This window comes from Vulpes vulpes, chromosome 7, assembly GCF_048418805.1.
Source record: "Vulpes vulpes isolate BD-2025 chromosome 7, VulVul3, whole genome shotgun sequence".
NCBI classification, from domain to species: Eukaryota; Metazoa; Chordata; class Mammalia; order Carnivora; family Canidae; genus Vulpes; species Vulpes vulpes.
The window spans coordinates 91,082,648-91,101,308 of NC_132786.1; the positions used below are offsets into that span (position 1 = coordinate 91,082,648).

General features: G+C 34.0%; 1 protein-coding gene across 14 annotated transcripts in view; it reads left to right on the plus strand.

Moving 5' to 3' along the window:
- PHF14 (PHD finger protein 14) overlaps window positions 1-18,661 on the plus strand; it is a 230,488-nt gene that overhangs the window by 75,953 nt on the left and 135,874 nt on the right. For all 14 annotated transcript variants that reach the window (XR_012002675.1, XR_003235791.2, XM_072764412.1 and 11 more), the window contains 6 exons: window positions 4,586-4,732; window positions 5,378-5,648; window positions 5,953-6,059; window positions 8,403-8,498; window positions 10,319-10,422; window positions 12,342-12,473. Coding sequence is in view for 12 of the 14 variants with exons in the window: in XM_072764412.1 (XP_072620513.1) it covers window positions 4,586-4,732; window positions 5,378-5,648; window positions 5,953-6,059; window positions 8,403-8,498; window positions 10,319-10,422; window positions 12,342-12,473 (857 nt within the window). In the remaining 2 variants the exon portion in view is untranslated. The remainder of the gene's footprint in view (window positions 1-4,585; window positions 4,733-5,377; window positions 5,649-5,952; window positions 6,060-8,402; window positions 8,499-10,318; window positions 10,423-12,341; window positions 12,474-18,661) is intronic.

Below are 18,661 nucleotides of genomic sequence, written 5' to 3' on the forward strand. Positions count from 1 at the left end.
AACCCCAACCAGTGAAAAAAGAAACAAATAAGGTCAGTATCTGCCAGGCAGGAATAGAGAGAGCTATTGAAGATTTGAGGGATTGATGAAGTTATTTAATAGTCATCTATGAAAATGGAGAATAAATTAATTTGAGAATGTGTTCAGCTGTTCTGGTACAAGTACAAAATAGAGGAAGAGTTGGAGTTACCTGTGCATCAAGTTTTATCAGGTTAAACTAGATGAGGACAAGCAAGAGGGTTGTTACTCCATGCAAAAGAGTAATTAATGGAACAGTCAGGTAAAGAGGGCAGTCATTTGATGTGCATGGGCTGTAAGAAGTCAGGAGGTAGAAAGTCAGTACATTACAGATCCAAATGGTGTTAAAAACTTGAGTCTCAGATGGAATGACCAGGATAGATAAAAGATGATGCTCTGAGAATGATATGTTTTAGTCATTAAATTATGGGAAGAATGTAGAATCTAGGTATAGTCATGGCAACTAGGTAGTTGAGGTGTAGTAGACACGAACATTGGTGGTGTTATAATTGAGAAGACAAATAAGCTCCTAACTCATTGTAGTTATTTACACTTTTCTGGTTTCAATACATATTTGAGGTTTATTTTTATTCTTTAAAGATTCTATTTATTTATCCATGAGAGACACACACACACACACACACAGAGGCAAAGACACAGGCAGAGGGAGAAGCAGGCTTCATGCAGGAAGCCCGAGGTGGGACTCAATCCCAGGACTCTGGGATCACGCCCTGAGCCAAAGGTAGATGCTCAACTGCTGAGCCATCCAGGAGTCCCCATATTTGAATTTTATTATCAAGACACCAATTAAGCATCTTTACTTTCTTAAAAGTATAGTGTCTTTACACTTAGGGAGCTTTGTTTAAAACAGAAAAAAATGTTTTTAAGATTTTAGACTAAATTATGCAGTTTAGAGGCCCACAGACTAAATTTGACCTGTAGATAGATTTTGTTTGATAGGAGATTTGTTATAAAAACAAAACCTTGAATTTGGAATGCCTTTATAGGTGGGGCATTCCAATTTGCCACAGGCCCTACAGGTCTCATATCTTTATTACCCCCCGCCCCCCATCATTTACTTTTGTCTTAAATTTTTACAGAATCTTTCAAGCCTTTTTACTCATTTATGTTTGTTGGTACTGTTTCTCAAAGCATTCTCATTTATTTATTTTTTAAAGATTTTATTTATTCATGAGAGACACAGAGAGAGAGAGAGAGAGAGAGAGAGAGAGAGGCAGAGACACAGGCAGAAGGAGAAGCAGACTCCATGCCTGGAGCCTGACGTGGGACTCGATTCCGGGTCTCCAGGATCAGATTGAGTCTCCAGGATCAGGCCCTTGGCTGAAGGTGGCGCTAAAACGCTGAGCCACCAGGGCTGCCCCTCAAAGCATTCTCATTTAAAACCTTTGCCTTAGACTTCCTGAATCAGAATCTCCCAGAGTTGGGCTTTATTTATCTCTATTTAGAGACCTCCTTAAGTGAATCTCATTGGTCAGGTAGTGGTTAAAAAAGTGAGATCTTACTCATTAGCCACAGATATTGGGTCAGCAATGTATCTCTCATTTTCAGTTTTCTATCCATAAAATTGATATTAAAATGATAGAACTCATCTCAAGTGGTAGTGATATAGAATAAATGAGATAGAATGTAAATGCCTGGCACATAGTAGACTTTCAGATGAATGTTTTTACCTGTCCCTTTTCCATTGGGAATGGATCTTGAAAGCTCAGTTTCTCTAAGGAGTTTAAAAGGATATTCCAAGTTAACTAATATATTAATTAGGACACTATTTCAGCTGGTTTAAGAAAACCAAATAATTTAGTGGTTTAAATAAGGAAGAAGTTGAATCAGCTCTAACATAAGATTCTAGACTGATTTGATATTTAGAGGAGTTTTGGTTCCAAGGATTTTACTTGTTATCTCAGCTTCCCTTAGTCTGTTGCACTTTCTTACATGTCAGAGATAGTTTATTTTGACTGAGTTCCATCCATTGGAAGGAGGAGAGAGAAGATATGCAGCTTCCTTTCAAGGGCATAGTCTGGAATTTTTATCCATCTCATTGTCCAGAATTTACCACATAGCCATATATCTAAGTTCAAGGAAGCTGGAGCAGAGATATCTAGGAAGGTGTTGCTATTACCCAGTAAAAACTCAGAGGGTTCTTCTAAGGGGAGGATGGGGAGAATAGATACTGGAAGACAGTGTTTTCTGTCATAGTTAAGATTTGCTCAGTATATCTGTTCATTACTGAGCAATATTAATCCCTTGGTCATTCTAGCTTTATAATTAGGCTTATTGTCCTCTAATCCCAAATTAATTAATTTAAAAAATTACCTAGGTTACTTGTTCCTTTTCAGATATCTTTCAGACCTGAGATGACTGGTCTTTTTCCTAATTCAGAATCTTGTTCCTAATGCCTAACTCACCTATGCAAGCATGAATCCTATCTCTGATAATTCAGTTTCAACCTTACCTACTTTAAAACAATAAAACATTTCTCTAGATTTGGGCATTTTGTCTAAGTTTCAATATAATCTTGATTTTCTTTCTTTTTTTTTTTAATTTTTATTTATTTTTTCATGAGAGACACAGAGAGTGGCAGAGACATAGGCAGAGGGAGAAGCAGGCTCCATGCAAGGATCCCAATGTGGGACTTGATCCCAGAAGCCCAGGATCACGCCCTGAGCTGAAGGCAGACACTCAACTGCTGAGCCACCAGGCGTCCCTAATCTTTATTTTTGTTTATCATCTTCTGTCACCAAGATTTAGAACATGTCATGAGAAATGACTGTGTGTATGTATATGTGTGTTAATACAATCTCCTACCTACATTTTTGTTACTTTACTTTTAAAATTATATGAAGTAATTAAAAGAAAAAAAAGAAGAAAAAGGTAAAATTATATGAAGTTATTATTATTAAATCCATTTTACAAATGAGTTAAGAGACTCAGAGATGCGTAGCAACTTGTTCAAAGCTGCAAAACCAGTAAATTTTGGAGCTGGCCCAAGATCTATGTTCAGGCTTTTGTATTTCCAATTGTATAATGTTATTCACAGTACTGTATTGTGACATCTGTGGATATCACACTACAGAATTGAATAATGTATTTTTTTATGTTACTGATACCTTACATTTATATTGTTGTTGTTGCTGTTATTGTTATTATTTCCCTTTCTTTTCTTTCTAATTTGCTTCTTTTTTAGGGTCATCATCTCTCTTTGGGTTGTAAGACCCCACCTTAACATAACTTATATAAAAACTGTACAGAGAGCTTATCTTTATTTCTCTTCCTTAGGACAGATTTTTTTTTAATTTTAATTTTTTAAAATTTTTTAATTTTTTAATTTTTTAAAGATTTTATTTGTTAAAAAAAAAAAAAAGATTTTATTTGTTTATTAATGAGAGACACACAGAGAAAGGCAGAGACAGAGGCAGAGGGAGAAGCAGGTTCCTTGCAGGGAGCACAATGTGGAACTTGATCCCAGAATTTCGGGATCACAACCCGAGCCAAAGGCAGATACTCAACTAGTGGGCCACCCACGCCACCCCACCTTAGAGCAGATCTAAAGAATGAATGTAGATTACATGTTTTGGTTAAATATTTATTTACAAATTATTTTTGGTTTTGATAGAGTAAATTTTCTCTTTTTTTCTTTCTTTCTCTTTTTCATTTCTTTCTTTTCTTTTCTCTTCTTTTCTTTCTCCCTACTTTTTATGAATAAAAAATGTACCCATTAGGTTAGTATTTTGAGAGATGGCTGTGAGAGAGCTGTGTTTTCCATTTGAAGTGTATTAAAGGTGATACCTAATGTGTTCAATTGACAGGTCTGGCTTTCTTAATCCATTTTTATCTTGGGTTGAATATGTTCCTGCATTGCTAACCAGTTAACAATGTTCCACTTATCTGTGGTTGCTAGTCCTATGTTTTCTGGATATATTGTCTTGTATTATTAATCTGTGTATGCATAATATTTAATGATGGCTTCAATCCAAGAGTATTAAAATCTTTTTGTTTTAAATGGTGATTATTGGGATCCCTGGGTGGCGCAGCGGTTTAGCGCCTGCCTTTGGCCCAGGGCGCGATCCTGGAGACCCGGGATCGAGTCCCACGTCGGGCTCCCGGTGCATGGAGCCTGCTTCTCCCTCTGTCTGTGTCTCTGCCTCTCTCTCTATATATCTGTGTGTGTGTGTGTGTGTGTGTGTATGTGTGACTATCATAAATAAATAAAAATTTAAAAAATTAAAAAAAAATTATTAAATGGTGATTATTATTATTTTTAGGTGCACAAGTTAGCTAAATACAATATGTAAGATTTGATTTCAGTATTTTTAAATTTCTAAGGCCCTTTAAATTTAAGGAAAAAAGTGTTAATTTGAAGTTGATATACAAGATAAGTTTCAAAGCAGCAATTTTTATCATTATGGGTAAAAATTACTTTTGTAATTTATTTTAGAAATAATCAACACTGTAGGAGATTCTTCAAAAAGGAAATATTTTCTCTTAGGTTGTTTATTACTTGTTGGAGTAAAAATGTTCACTCCCCTCCTTCTGTTTTTTGGTATAGGATATAGCAGATCCATTTTTTGCTTATTGTAAGCAGCATGCAGATAGGTTAGACAGAAAGTGGAAGAGAAAAAACTACTTGGCTCTACAGTCCTATTGTAAAATGTCTTTGCAAGAGAGGGAGAAGCAACTGTCACCAGAAGCACAGGTATGGAATTTATGCCCAAATTCGTGTTTTTTCTTTCAAGGTTATGGATTTCAGATCTCGTGTGTGCATGCCAATGATATGTGAAGTATAATTATGAAATTTGCTTAGTTACCTAGGAAGTAGATTGTCATTACGGTAAATGGTGAATGTATTTTGTAGCTGATGAGTACTCCTCATCTAGTAAACAGAGCAGCCTTTTATGAAGCATATTTCCAAATACATTGAAAAATGTGGCTTAGAGGAAATTATTCTATCAGTGCAGTGGGTTGACCATATTTTTTCAGTCTATTTCAATATTTATGTAAAGGATCTGATCAGTTTGTCCATCTTTTAGAATGTATTTCTATGTAAATTAAGTGAATTCATAGAGACTTAACAGTTACTGAGAAGAGAAACTTCAGTTTAATCAAATTAGTTTCTGACAACTCTGATCATAGATTAGGACATAGAAGAGTTACTAGGGGTAGACCTACTTTATTGTAACCGAAGAATAATACAGTATATCTTAATTACTGTGCATAGATATAATTTGCCTTGATATAGGAAATTCTGGTTATCTTTACTTTCTCTAAGCATGCAAGTAGAAATCATAAGGAATATGTTAGATGTTAATATTTTTAAAATTTGTATGCATTTCTTTTATAGGCAAGGATCAATGCCCGGCTTCAGCAGTATCGTGCCAAAGCAGAACTAGCTCGATCTACCAGACCCCAGGCCTGGGTTCCAAGGGAAAAATTGCCCAGACCACTCACTAGCAGTGCTTCAGCCATTCGTAAACTGATGCGGAAAGCAGAGCTAATGGGGATCAGTACAGATATCTTTCCAGTGGACAATTCAGATACTAGTTCTAGTGTGGATGGAAGGAGAAAGCATAAGCAACCTGCTCTCACTGCTGATTTTGTGAATTATTACTTTGGTCAGTATAGACACTAATATATGCACATTGTCAGTGAGCAAAGTGGTATTGAAAATGTTTGATAGTCTGTCAGTTTTTGAAATTTATTATTACATATGTTAAGTAAAATTAGCATGTTTATTTTCCTAGTAAGTTGTGTGTTGTTATAAAATGCTGATTTTATGTATTTGTGAATAGGGTTAAAAGTACTGTAAACAATGTAAGATTATCCATGTCATCATCTTTATGGCTAGCTTCTTTTGTGTGTTTTGTATGTCAGCTTTTATTTTCTACTAAAGTAAAATTGGATATTTAATTTAAATAGAGAGAAATATGCGCATGATTCAAATTCAGGAAAATATGGCTGAACAAAAGAATATAAAGGATAAATTAGAGAATGAACAGGAAAAGCTCCATGTGGAATATAATAAGGTAAGTTAGCTAATCAAAATAATGCTCTATTGATGATGTCATTTGTGATTTTAGAGAATTTCTATTTCTGTCTCATTTTGAAATTCTTAAGGAGTTTTTAGACTCTTCTCTACAATTCCTGCTCTTATTGTCTTCAATATCAGCAGTACACTAAGTGTTTCTTATGTGCCAGATACAGTTTTGAATATGTTACATATATTAACTCATAATTTTCACTTCAGTTTTATTTAAAATTTTTTTAAAAAAATATTTAATTTATTTATTTGAGAGGTAAGAGCAAAAGCAGGGTGAGGAACAGAGGGAGAAGCAGACTCCCTGTTGAGCAGAGAGCCTAATGTGGGACTTGATCCCAGGACTCCAGGATTATGACCTGAGCTAAAGGCAATGCTTAACTGACTGAACCTACCAGGCGCCTCTCACTTCATTTTTATGATATGAGCTATAATTATTGCTCCCATTTTTAGAGGAGAAAACTAATATAATCCAAAAGGGGTGAAGTTGTTTGCCCAGACTCAAGTCATAGAATTGGGGTTTGAGGCCAAGCGTTCCTTGTTCCTAACTAGTGTACCATAGAACTTCTCTTTCTAAATTTATACAAAACTTAGAAACTTCCTTTAAATGACTGTTTTTATCTTGAATTGTTTTGTAATGTAACTTTTAAGAAAAATACCTATTATTTATTTATTTTAAATTTCTTTTTATTGGAGTTTAATTTGCCAATATATAACATAACACCCGGTACTCATCCCATCAAGTGATCCCCTCAGTGCCCGTCACCCAGTCACCTCAACCCCCCGCCCACCTCCCTTTCCACCACCCCTTGTTCGTTTCCCAGAGTTAGAAGTCTCTCATGTTCTGTCACCCTCTCTGATATTTCCCACTCATTTTCTCTCCTTTCCCCTTTATTCCCTTTCACTATTTTTTATATTCCCCAAAATAATGAGACCATATAATGTTTGTCCTTCTCTGATTGACTTACTTCACTCAGCATAATACCCTCCAGTTCCACCCACGTCGAAGCAAATGGTGGGTATTTGTCATTTCTAATTGCTGAGTAATATTCCATTGTATACATAAACCACATCTTCTTTATCCATTCATCTTTCGATGGACACCGAGGCTCCTTCCACAGTTTGGCTATTGTGGACATTGCTGCTAGAAACATCGGGGTGCAGGTGTCCCGGCGTTTCATTGCATCTGAATCTTTGGGGTAAATCCCCAACAGTGCAATTGCTGGGTCATAGGGCAGGTCTATTTTTAACTCTTTGAGGAACCTCCACACAGTTTTCCAGAGTGGCTACACCAGTTCACATTCCCACCAACAGTGCAAGAGGGTTCCCCTTTCTCCACATCCTCTCCAACATTTGTTGTTTCCTGTCTTGTTAATTTTCCCCATTCTCACTGGTGTGAGGTGGTATCGCACTGTAGTTTTGATTTGTATTTCCCTGATGGCAAGTGATGCGGAGCATTTTCTCATATGCTTGTTGGCCATGTGTAGGTCTTCCTCTGTGAGATTTCTGTTCATGTCTTTTTCCCATTTCATGATTGGATTGTTTGTTTCTTTGCTGTTGAGTTTAATCAGTTCTTTATAGATCTTGGATACCAGTACGTATTGGTCATTTGCAAATATCTTCTCCCATTCTGTAGGTTGTCTTTTAGTTTTGTTGACTGTTTCTTTTGCTGTGCAGAAGCTTCTTATCTTGATGAAGTCCCAATTTAAATTTCCATTCTATCTCTTCATTTGTAATAATGAGGGAGATCAAAAGAAATACCCTATTAAAGCAAAGGTGGCTAAAATTTTAGGCAATAAGTAACACAAGCATATAAAACTGACATTGACTTATTTTTAGAGAATGTTTTAAATGATAAAAAATTAATAAGAGGTACATTTCCAATATCAGCCATACTGTAGTAAAAGAAAAAGAGTACTGGGATTATATTTCAGAAGACCTGGGGATTCTTGCTCATTGTATGATCTTGGCTAAGTCACAGACCATCTATGATCCTTAATTTTCTCATTGGGAAAATAGTGGAAATGCATCTTGATAGACTCAAGGATTAATTAGCAGAATGTGTATGAAATTATGTAGAAAACTTATAATGGAATGATAAATATAGATATTATCAGGAAAAATGCTAACAAAAAACAAAATGCTTAAATCTTATTGAAGCCACTTATTAGAAATTGGATAGCCTTATCTCAGGGTATTGTGACTTAAATATATTAAAAATATGGACTATCAATACAAATACTCTTGGATACTTATTGATAAATTATTTAAATTTTCCCATGTTTAACTTTATATTTTAATGGTTTACTAATTTGGATTATTTACATTGTAGCTATGTGAATCTCTAGAAGAACTACAAAACCTGAATGGAAAACTTCGAAGTGAAGGGCAAGGAATATGGGCCTTACTAGGCAGAATCACAGGGCAGGTTAGTTTCTTTCCAATTGCTATTTCCTATGCTTATTTTCTTTATTATTTTCAAAGACCAGATTTCTGATACAACTTTTCTAACTAAAAAATTTTGTCTGATTAATCAGGGCCAACTAATCCTCTGGGGTAATGATAAATGCCTGAAATACATCTAGAGCATTGGAAGCGCCTGCTGAGAACCTGTAGCTTAATTTGGTTGTGTCAACAGCTATCTTATTTGCAAAATTTTTTCATTGGCTCTAACTGATTGACCTGTCATTTGTGGTGAACTTAAGATTTGAAGCATGAGTTAATCCGACCAAATTTTTCTTATCTCTAATTTAGCATTTAGATTTTTTTTTCCTATCCTGTTCTTGCATTCATTACATTTTGTTCTTTTTTTCCAGATGTAAAATTTAAAAGGCAAACTAGAGAGATTCGTTTTTGTGTTGATTTGGTTTTGAGCTATGTAAGAGATAATGGGTTTTGAAACTTTAATGTTAAAGTGTAGTTTCTCACCTTCAGTAGATGTCATTGTAGTAATGAAGAAATTACTACTTGAACATTTTTAGCCTGTTAATGTTCTTGGTGTTGAAAAGAAGAATCATTTGCCAAGTAGATTTCTTTGAATGGAATACTGTGTATATAATTCATAAATTAAAAATTTATTCAAATAATAGTTTCATTTTAAAAGGATGATGGAGACTCACTGTAGTCCTTTCACAATGAAAATAGTCTTATTTGTGAAGGAGGGTTATCAAAGGAGATATTTTTTCATTGTACTTGTTTCAGAAGTTTATGAAAGGTCAAGTTTATCATACAATTTGTGTAGAGTTAATATTTTAGAAAGTAATAACATACTGATAAGTATTGTGGTATGCCAGCTTTGAAGGTACTTACTTTTGTGGAGAGGAAGTATGTGGCTTGTGTTATAATGAATAACAATTTAAGAGGTGACAATGAGGAGTCACCTATGATGAATTGACCTTTCTTCCTATTGATAGATTGTTGATGGATTTTTGGAAGATTATGGCATTTTATATTTAGAGAACATAATTTAACATTGAGTATAAGACTATGATTAGTTTATTTGCCAAGCCAGCATTATCTTTTGGCTTGATTTGCAAGATAGTCTCATAAGAATCTCCTACTTAGTGTAAAACATTATCTACCATAAAAGGGCATTTTTATTTATTAAATGACTTTTAACAGAAGTTCACAAATTTCCTTGTGCAAATGCAAAATAACACAGAAGTAGAATTCATTTGTACCACTTGCATGACACTTATTTCTAGTTGGTGGAACAGATGCCGGCCCACCGGGCCACTGAGAAATGAGTTTGATAGATGGTTGCTGTCTCAGAAGCCAGCATACTACAGATTAGTAGAAAACCAGAAAGAATCTCATTCACTTTGTGGAGAGTTTGGTCCAATAAGATAATTTTTCTAATTAACCTATGGAGCACCAATGTAGCTGGGATGTTAAGGAAAATAAACGGCTTCAATATTCTTTTTGTCAAGTGTATTGTGTGTGTGTTTTTTTAAGCTCTTAAATGCTTGTCCTTGTCTTTCACTTTTAAAAGCTAAAGTAGAAGTTTAATTTTCATGATGTTTTAGTATTTCACTGAAAATTGATTGAAGTATGTAATTATGGGTTTCTAATGGAAATAACTGCAAGACAGAAACTCATTTTAATTCTTTTTGCTGGTGTAATAGCTGGTAAAACATTTCTCCCTCACAATTCTAGCATACTTAGTTAACTTGAGTGGCAAATAGAGGAGAATGTTGCTTTATATTTTTTCTTTAAAACAAAATAAACTGCATTTGTTCAAATCAATAGAAGTTGAACATACCGGCAATTTTGCGAGCACCCAAGGAAAGAAAACCAAGTAAAAAAGAAGGAGGCACACAAAAGGCATCTATTCTTCCTGCAGTACTTTATAGGCAAGTAATAAAATGATAACAGATTGATAATGTATATTTTTAAACTCATACCTTTAATAACAAGATGCTTCAAATAGTTGTGAATGAATTAGTCCATGCCAGAACTTACATTAAATGCATTTGAAATTCATTTTATGAATATCTTCATTAAAGATGCTTTTTAGGTTGAATGACAGAAGAGATTTTGCTCCTCTTTTAATAATAAGATAAATTACTTATATCCTTTAAATAGGTGGAAATATATATCCAAAAGTTCTGTGGAAAGTGAACAGTCAGTCTTCTTTGGGAAATTGAAAACTGACTTTAAATAATGTAGATGATCATGTTCTTAAATAATTAATATATCATATTAATGTGCACTGATATTTTAATGAATTTTGAGCTTTGCATGTGTTTTTAGGTAGTGATAGGTATCATACAGTCTCAATTACTGCCTTTTTGTACAGTGGTGGATAATAAAGATAATTTCTTGATTTAAATCTGTCCATATTTTTTTTCTGTGCTTAGTTATAATAATTTTATTTCCAGATTTTGTTTTTTACTTTTATGTCTCAAGAGTTTATAGTGTTCACCATTATATAATAATTTTACATAGCCAAGACTTCTTTCCATATATGAATAGGGTAGGATCTTTTTTAATGTAATTGATCATGTTAAGTGGAGAAGTTAGAAGATGCTAGTGTGTGTGTGTGTATGTATATATATATATGTGCATGTATGTATATACACACACACAAGTGTGTATATTCACATGCATACCTATATATGCTATGTAAATACACAAGTATTCTTCCCACAACTTCTTCCTTTCTCAGAAGTAGCAACAATATCAATCTCTAATTACTTTCCATTCTTAGTTGGAAGCTCCCTCCAATATGTAATACTAAATGACTTCCTGGAATAGTTGGAAAAGCCTGCTAGTATTTCAGTGTACAGCATGAAGACTAGTACATTCTCAGTCCAGTTTTTCCAAACAAAATTGGTTCATTTGGGACCATCACTTATATCACAGTGCTTATGACTTATCAATACAGTTCATTTTTGTTTCAAAAGTATGTACGTGATTTTCCTTTTTTACTCTGAGCAATATTGAGACCAAGTACTAGTTGTTGTTGTTGAATTTATGTGATTTTTTTTTCTAGGATAATTTAAAAACTCAAATATCATTGTTTTTGGACATGGATGGATGGCTCTTAAAGATTCTCAACAACTTTTCCTTCACTCTTTATGTTCCTAATATAAAAACTCCTAGATTTTTAGGGCATGGTCCTTGTGCCCTCAGGAGTAGTTAAGTTGCCTTTTGCACAAGAAAAATTGGATTCCTTGAAAACAAACAAAAATCAAGTAGCAGTAACAATAATAGTAAAATGCCCCATTCTTTGTAATAAATATCAATTGGTATATTTTTAAGACTCAAAGTCAGATTTTGAAAAGATACTTATTTATAAATGTAGCTTGTTTACATGTTCAAGATTCTTTGGAAGGTTTATAATTAATGGTAGAAAATAAACTGAATTTTTTTTTGTAGTTTTAAAGAAGTAAAATTTGGAAAAGTTTTTTGTTTAATAATTTAGAGAAAAATTAAGTTAATATTAAATGAGTTTTAAGTGATAATTGAAATTAAGATAGTGATGATGTTGAGAATACTATCTTAGATATGCCTTTCTCTGAGAGGTTTGACTCCAGAGCAATATTTATACTAGATCTGGCTATTTTTGTAGCCTCAAAAATATTTAGAACTAATAGTATTTAGAACTAGTATTGATGTTATAAAAGGGCGTGTTATGAAAAAACGTTTGATTTAACAGAAGAAATCTTAAGTTAAGGTGATATTTTGAAATTTAAAAAATACATTATGAATAACTGTCTCACTAAGATAATTAATATTCTAATGCTTTATTTGCTGCCTTTATTCAAAGTTGTGGAATTTGTAAGAAGAACCATGATCAACATCTTCTTTTATTGTGTGATACCTGTAAACTCCATTATCACCTGGGATGTCTGGACCCTCCTCTTACGAGAATGCCAAGAAAGACCAAGAACAGTTATTGGTAAGTAAAATGAAAGAGATTTTAATGTTAGAACTAGTTTGCTCTCTGTTTCAACAGTGTAAGATGAAGTGTTACATTGTATTGCTTCATAGTAAAGTTCTTAGGACATTTTTAATTGATATTTTTATAAATATTTTTCTAATTTTGTTGAAGTATAATTGACAATTAAAAATTATATATACTTATGGTATACAACTTAATGATTTGATATATCTATATACATTGTGAAGTTAATCACCGTAATCAAGCTAATTAACATATCCATGACTTCACATAGTTTTCATTTTCTTTATTTGTGATGAGAGCACTTTAGTCATAAATATTTACTATAATATATGAATAAACCTGTAATAGCTTTTTTTGAGATAGGAATTTTTACTTTATCAGGAATTTGCCTCCATATTCATACTTTTATTTGCAATTTAACATTTTTAATTAGTTTCACCAAAGCTTTACTTTTGGTATTTTTTGTTTGTGTTAGTTATATTTAACTGTTTTTTGCAAATCTAGAAACATTTGGCATACGTTTCTAAATTTTTTTCATTAGCATGTGTATTACATTAGTAATAGTAGAGAGAGCGAGCGAGAGAGAGAAAGGCAGAGACACAGGCAAAGTGGCAAAGTGAAGTCTTCAGTATCTTGATTAGAATTCTTTTGACCTCTCAAATCAACTTAGTTTTGCTTAGCAGTTAATTGAATATATTAATTTTAGAGTAAGTTTTATAGAATTATAGTTTTCTTTAGTGTATCTCAAATGTGAGAGACACTTTTTGCTTTTTAACATTTTCAGCTTATTTTTGAAGTTAAAGAGAATAAATACTAAAGCAATTTCACTTCCCAATTATTTTATATTACCTGTGCTCTTTGCCTAAGTCTATTATATATGTATGGTAGAAAAACTGTGTAATGGTGTGCTACTATGGATCTTTTCCCCATTCTGCATTCTCTGATGCCATGTTGGTAATTTGAAATTGATTATGGTTAGTAGTAGTCATACTGCAGAAATTGGCAAATGCTACACAACTTTTTCCCATAGATGGTTAGGTGTTAGATATTTACTAGCACACCACTGCCTAACCTCTGCTTAGTTTCCATTTAGTTCTTCCCAGTCTTTTTCTTAGGAAAAGAGATCTTAGAAAGGTCCTTTCCTCTGAGGGAAAGGGCTCCTGGATCCTTATCTCTTGACTGGGACTGTTATTGGCTTATATTTATACAGAGCCTACTGGTACACATTTCTGAATGTCACCAGTTACTCCTTTTGCTGTCTTTATGCTATGTGCATGTTCTGCTTGATAGAACATTCTAAGCACCTCCTGTCCAGCCTTTTTTTTTTCTCCCCAGTATCAGCACTGCTTTTGGGAGATACTGGTTTGAGATCTGGATGCTTTCTGTTTCATCTATACCATAATAGTTTACTGCTTATTTTAGACTGATATAAAACATGACAGGAAAGATATGAGACAGGAAAGAATAAAGATGCAGAAGTAGTTATTGATGGAGAGTAGGGAGGTTGAGTAAGTTCACATCAGACAAGCTCTGACTTTTCAGTGAAATGGAAGTAGTTTGTGGAAAGGGTGGGATGGTGATGGGGGCTTAAGAAGATAGGACATAGTTTCCAGTACTTACTATGGAAAAAAAAAATCATGGATGACTTGCTGAGGCTATATGCCAAGAATGTTTGGTAAATTAGTTTAATAAATGTGATTAATTTTTCTTCAATAGTTCTCAGTCCAAGAGCAGGAGAGGGAAAAATCCAGGGACTTCTTAGGTTGAATTAAGAATGGGCAAATCAGGGACATCTGGGTGGCTCATGGTTGAGTGTCTGCCTTCAGCTCAAGGCATGATCCTGGAGTCCTGGGATCGAGTCCCGCATTGGGCCCCCTGCATGGAACCTGCTTCTCCCTCTGCCTATGTCTCTGCTTCTCTTTCTGTCTCTGTCTTTCATGAATAAATACATAGAATCTTTTTTAAAAAATGGGCAAATCAGATTAGAATGCTAGGTGTGTGAGAAATTTGGCAAGGGATAGGCTAGTGAAGGTATAATCTAGGCTTCATTTTGCTTATACTTACTCCTCTTGTTTGAACTGTATTTTTTCTTAGTTTATGTTATTTTGGTTTGTTTATTTTTAATATATGATGTTGCACACTGCCTTACATTGTTCTAAGACAAGCTTGATAGTGTATAAGTAAATAGTAAGGGTTTGGTTTATTAGAGTAGCTCAAATAAGAAATAATTCCTTTAATTTTTGAGAATTCTTATGTTTCCATCACCCATCTGATCAGAATTTGTCTTGCCTTTTCTAATTAGAGAATATTCTGAAAAAAACCACAATTATTCTGAAGAGTATTATTTGACAGATAATTGAGTGATATTTATTATTCCTTTATTCTTTGGAAATACCTTGGTTTATTCTTTTAAGATAAAAGAAAATCTATAGCACAAATCCTTTAGTAAATAATTTACAAGTTTCTTCCCCTGTTTTTCTTAATAATTTATTCTCCCCTTCCTCCATGAACTCTTTCATTTTATTTGGACATAATTGACACATAACCTTGTATTACTTTTAGGTGTAAAACATAATGATTTGATAAATGTATCTATTGTGAAATGATTATCACAGTAAGTTTAGTTAACATCCATAGCAACCCATAGTTAAATGGTTTTTTTTTTTCTTGTAATAAGGACTTTTAAGATCTAGTCTCGTAGGGAAGCCTGGGTGGCTTAGTTGGTTAAGTGGCCAACTCTTGATTTCATTCAGGTCATGATTTCAGGTCCTGGGATGGAGCCCCCAGGTACGGCTCTACACTCAGTGTGGACTTGGCTTGCTTGTGCCACTCCTATGGCACAAGCACAGCGCACCCTTGCTTGCATTCTCTCTTTCTCTCTCAGATAAATAAAATCTTTAAGAATTCTCTTAACAACTTTCAAGTACACTATACAGTATTATTAACTATAGTCACCATGTTGTGTGGTACATCCCCAGGATTTATTTATTTTCTTCTTTATTTTTGAGAGAGAGAGTGGGAGAAGGGGCAGAGGGAGAGGAAGAGAGAGAGAAACTTAAGCAGGCTCCACGCCCAGTGCAGAGCCTGCTTTGGAGCTCCCATCTCACAACCCTGAGATCATGACTTGAGCTGAAATCAAGAATTGGGTGCTTAACTGACTGAGGCACCCAGGCACCCCTCCCTTTTTAAATTATTTATTTATTTTTAAGGACATATTTATGTTTTAACTGGAAGTTCATAACTTTTGATCACCTTCACCCCTTTTGCATCACCACCCATCCACCCTCCACCTCCCCCACCCTGGCCTCTGGCCACCACCAGTTTCTACTCTATATTATTTATAAATTTGTGGGTTAAAAAAATACTCCACATATAAGTGAGATCATTGAATATTTACTTTTGACTTGTTTAGCATAAGTCCTTCGAGGTCCATCCATGCTGTTGCAGATGGCTAGTATTTCCTTCTTTTTATGGCTGAATAATATTCCATTATATATCTATACCACATTTTCTTTATTAATTCATTGATAGACACAGGATATTTCCATGTTTTTGCTATTATAAATAATGATGCATGAACATGGGGGTATAGATATCTTTTCAAGCAAGTGATTTTTGTTTCCTTTGGATGTATACTCAGAAGTGGAATTGTTGGATCATATGGTAGTTCTATTTTTAATCTTTTTGTTTTATAAGATTTATTTATTTTAGAGAGAGAGACGCAAGTGGATGGAGGGGTAGAGGGAGAGATGGAATCCCAATCAGACTCTGTGCTGAGCTCAGAGCCTGACTTGGAGCTGAACCCATGACCCAGAGATCATGACCCAAGCCAAAACTAAGAGTCAGATGCCCAACCAACTAAGCCACGCAGGTGTGCCCTATTTTTAATTTTTTTGAAGAACTTCCATGGTAGTTTTCATAGTGGCTGCACATTTCCTGCCAACAGCGTATGAGCATTCCCTTTTTTCCGCATCTTCTCCAACAATTGTTATTTCTTGTCTTTTTGATGACAGCCATTCTAATGGGTTTGAGATGATATCTCATTGTGGTTTTGATTGTATTTCGCTAATTACGTTTTATATGGGGACCTATGAAGATTTTCCTTTAAAAAGAGGGAAAACATGGAAACAACTTAGAGATAAGGAAGAAAAAAACCAGACTGCTATGGAATCTTTGAAGACTGAAAGAAGTAATCTATAAAGAAAAAAAAGCAAAACATGAATTATGTATAATATTTGAGAGATATAGTATCATTGAATTTATTACATTTAAGGATTCATAAAATCCTTTTTTTCTCTAACATATGCAGGTAAAATTTTCTATAAACTGAATTAGTATTCCTCCTTGTCTTAGCATTATTATGCAATGGAATTGTTTTTCTTTAGCAATTGAAAAACTTTAAACCTGCTTGTGCACATAAGATGCAGTGTATGGTGTAGGAGATGAAGAAGGTATAGCAAATGAGAAAAACATCTTTTGCATAAGTTCCTGATGAGAATTTTTATTACTAATACTTTAAAAATTCCTTTTTAATTAATTGAATATTTTGATTACTTAAGATTATTTTTAACATTTTGTGTGATAATTATAAGTTAATAGGATTCTGTTCCCTTAGTAGCCTATGTTAAGTAAAAAATACACAAGATTAAATATACAGGATAGCAGCTTAGTGGGTTATTAGAAGAAGCCAGGTGAAGCCACATTAGGAAAGATATTTTTGACTTTACCCCTAAACATTATTTAATCCTACTGAATTGAACAAGCCATAGCTTTATCCTAAATTATTATGCCTAGCACCTTGTGTACTGATTAATGTAATAAAGATGCTTTTTCATATCTTAAATGACACATAAAAGATAGAGACTAGAGTACTTAATAGATTGTTGAAAAAGTTTTAAGTAGTGTGTCCCATCTGTATGGACTTTGTACTGTAACTGTCACATGGCAGTTGTTTTGAAACAAATAGATGCATTTCTGTATTGTTGGTAACATTTTGTTTGGATTTTTTGCTTGTTCAGTGTTTTGTGGAGTTTAGGGAATAACAATTCTACTGTCACCTAAATGTATTATATTACTTTTGGTGGGGATGAGAATGAACATGAGAAATTAGAGAATATCATGACAAGGGTTATTGTTACAAAATGAGAAACAAAAGGAAAGAAAAAATCAGTGAAAAAAAAAAGCCAAAACAATAATTCCTAAAAAGATACTTGTTTCTATATCCCAAATGAATTGGAACTGGGAGCGACTGGGTGCCTCAGTCTGTTAAGCATCTGCCTTTGGCTCAGGTCATGACCCCAAGAGTCCTAGGATTGAGCCCAACATTTGGCTCCTTGCTCAGCAGGGAGCCTGCTTCTCCCTCTCCCTCTGCCACTCCCCCTTCTTGTGTGCGATCTCTCTGTTAAATAAATTAATAAAATCTTTTAAAAAAATGAATTAGAACTAAGAAATATTACATTTTACTTCAACTGATAGAAATGATGATAATATTAAGGTTATGATCTGTAAAGACAAGGAATTATTCCTTTTCTGTGATACAATTTGATATCTTCTTTTTTTTTTTCCCAACCCCCGCCCCTCTGCCCCAATTTGATATCTTTCTATTGGCATTTCTGTTTTGATGTTTGTTGTATTTGTTATTATTCACTAACAATATCTAACATTTGTGGGGTTTTCACAATTTAGGATTGCCAATAGATTGTTTCAAAATATACTCATTATTTTCGATTAGGAATACGGCTAGGTGTTTACTTCTCATGCTGGTTTTAATCCTTCATATGGGACAAACAGTAGCAATTTGGTATATTACACTTTATTTGTATTTTAATTTTTTTAAAAAAAGATTTGTACAGAACATGAAAGACTCCTAACTCTGGGAAACGAACTAAGGGTGGTGGAAGGGGAGGTGGGCGGGGGGTGGGGAAGACTGGGTGACAGGCACTGAGGTGGGCACTTGACAGGATGAGCACTGGGTGTTATTCTATATGTTGACAAATTGAACACCAATACAAAATTTATATATAAAAAAAGATTTATATATATATATATATATTTAGAGAAGAGAGTATGCAAGCAGAGGAGGGGGAAGGGCAGAGGGAAAGAATTTTCAAGCAGATTCCTCATTGAGAGCAGAGCCCAAGATGGGCTCCATCTCACTGCCTATAAGATCACAACCTAGGCTA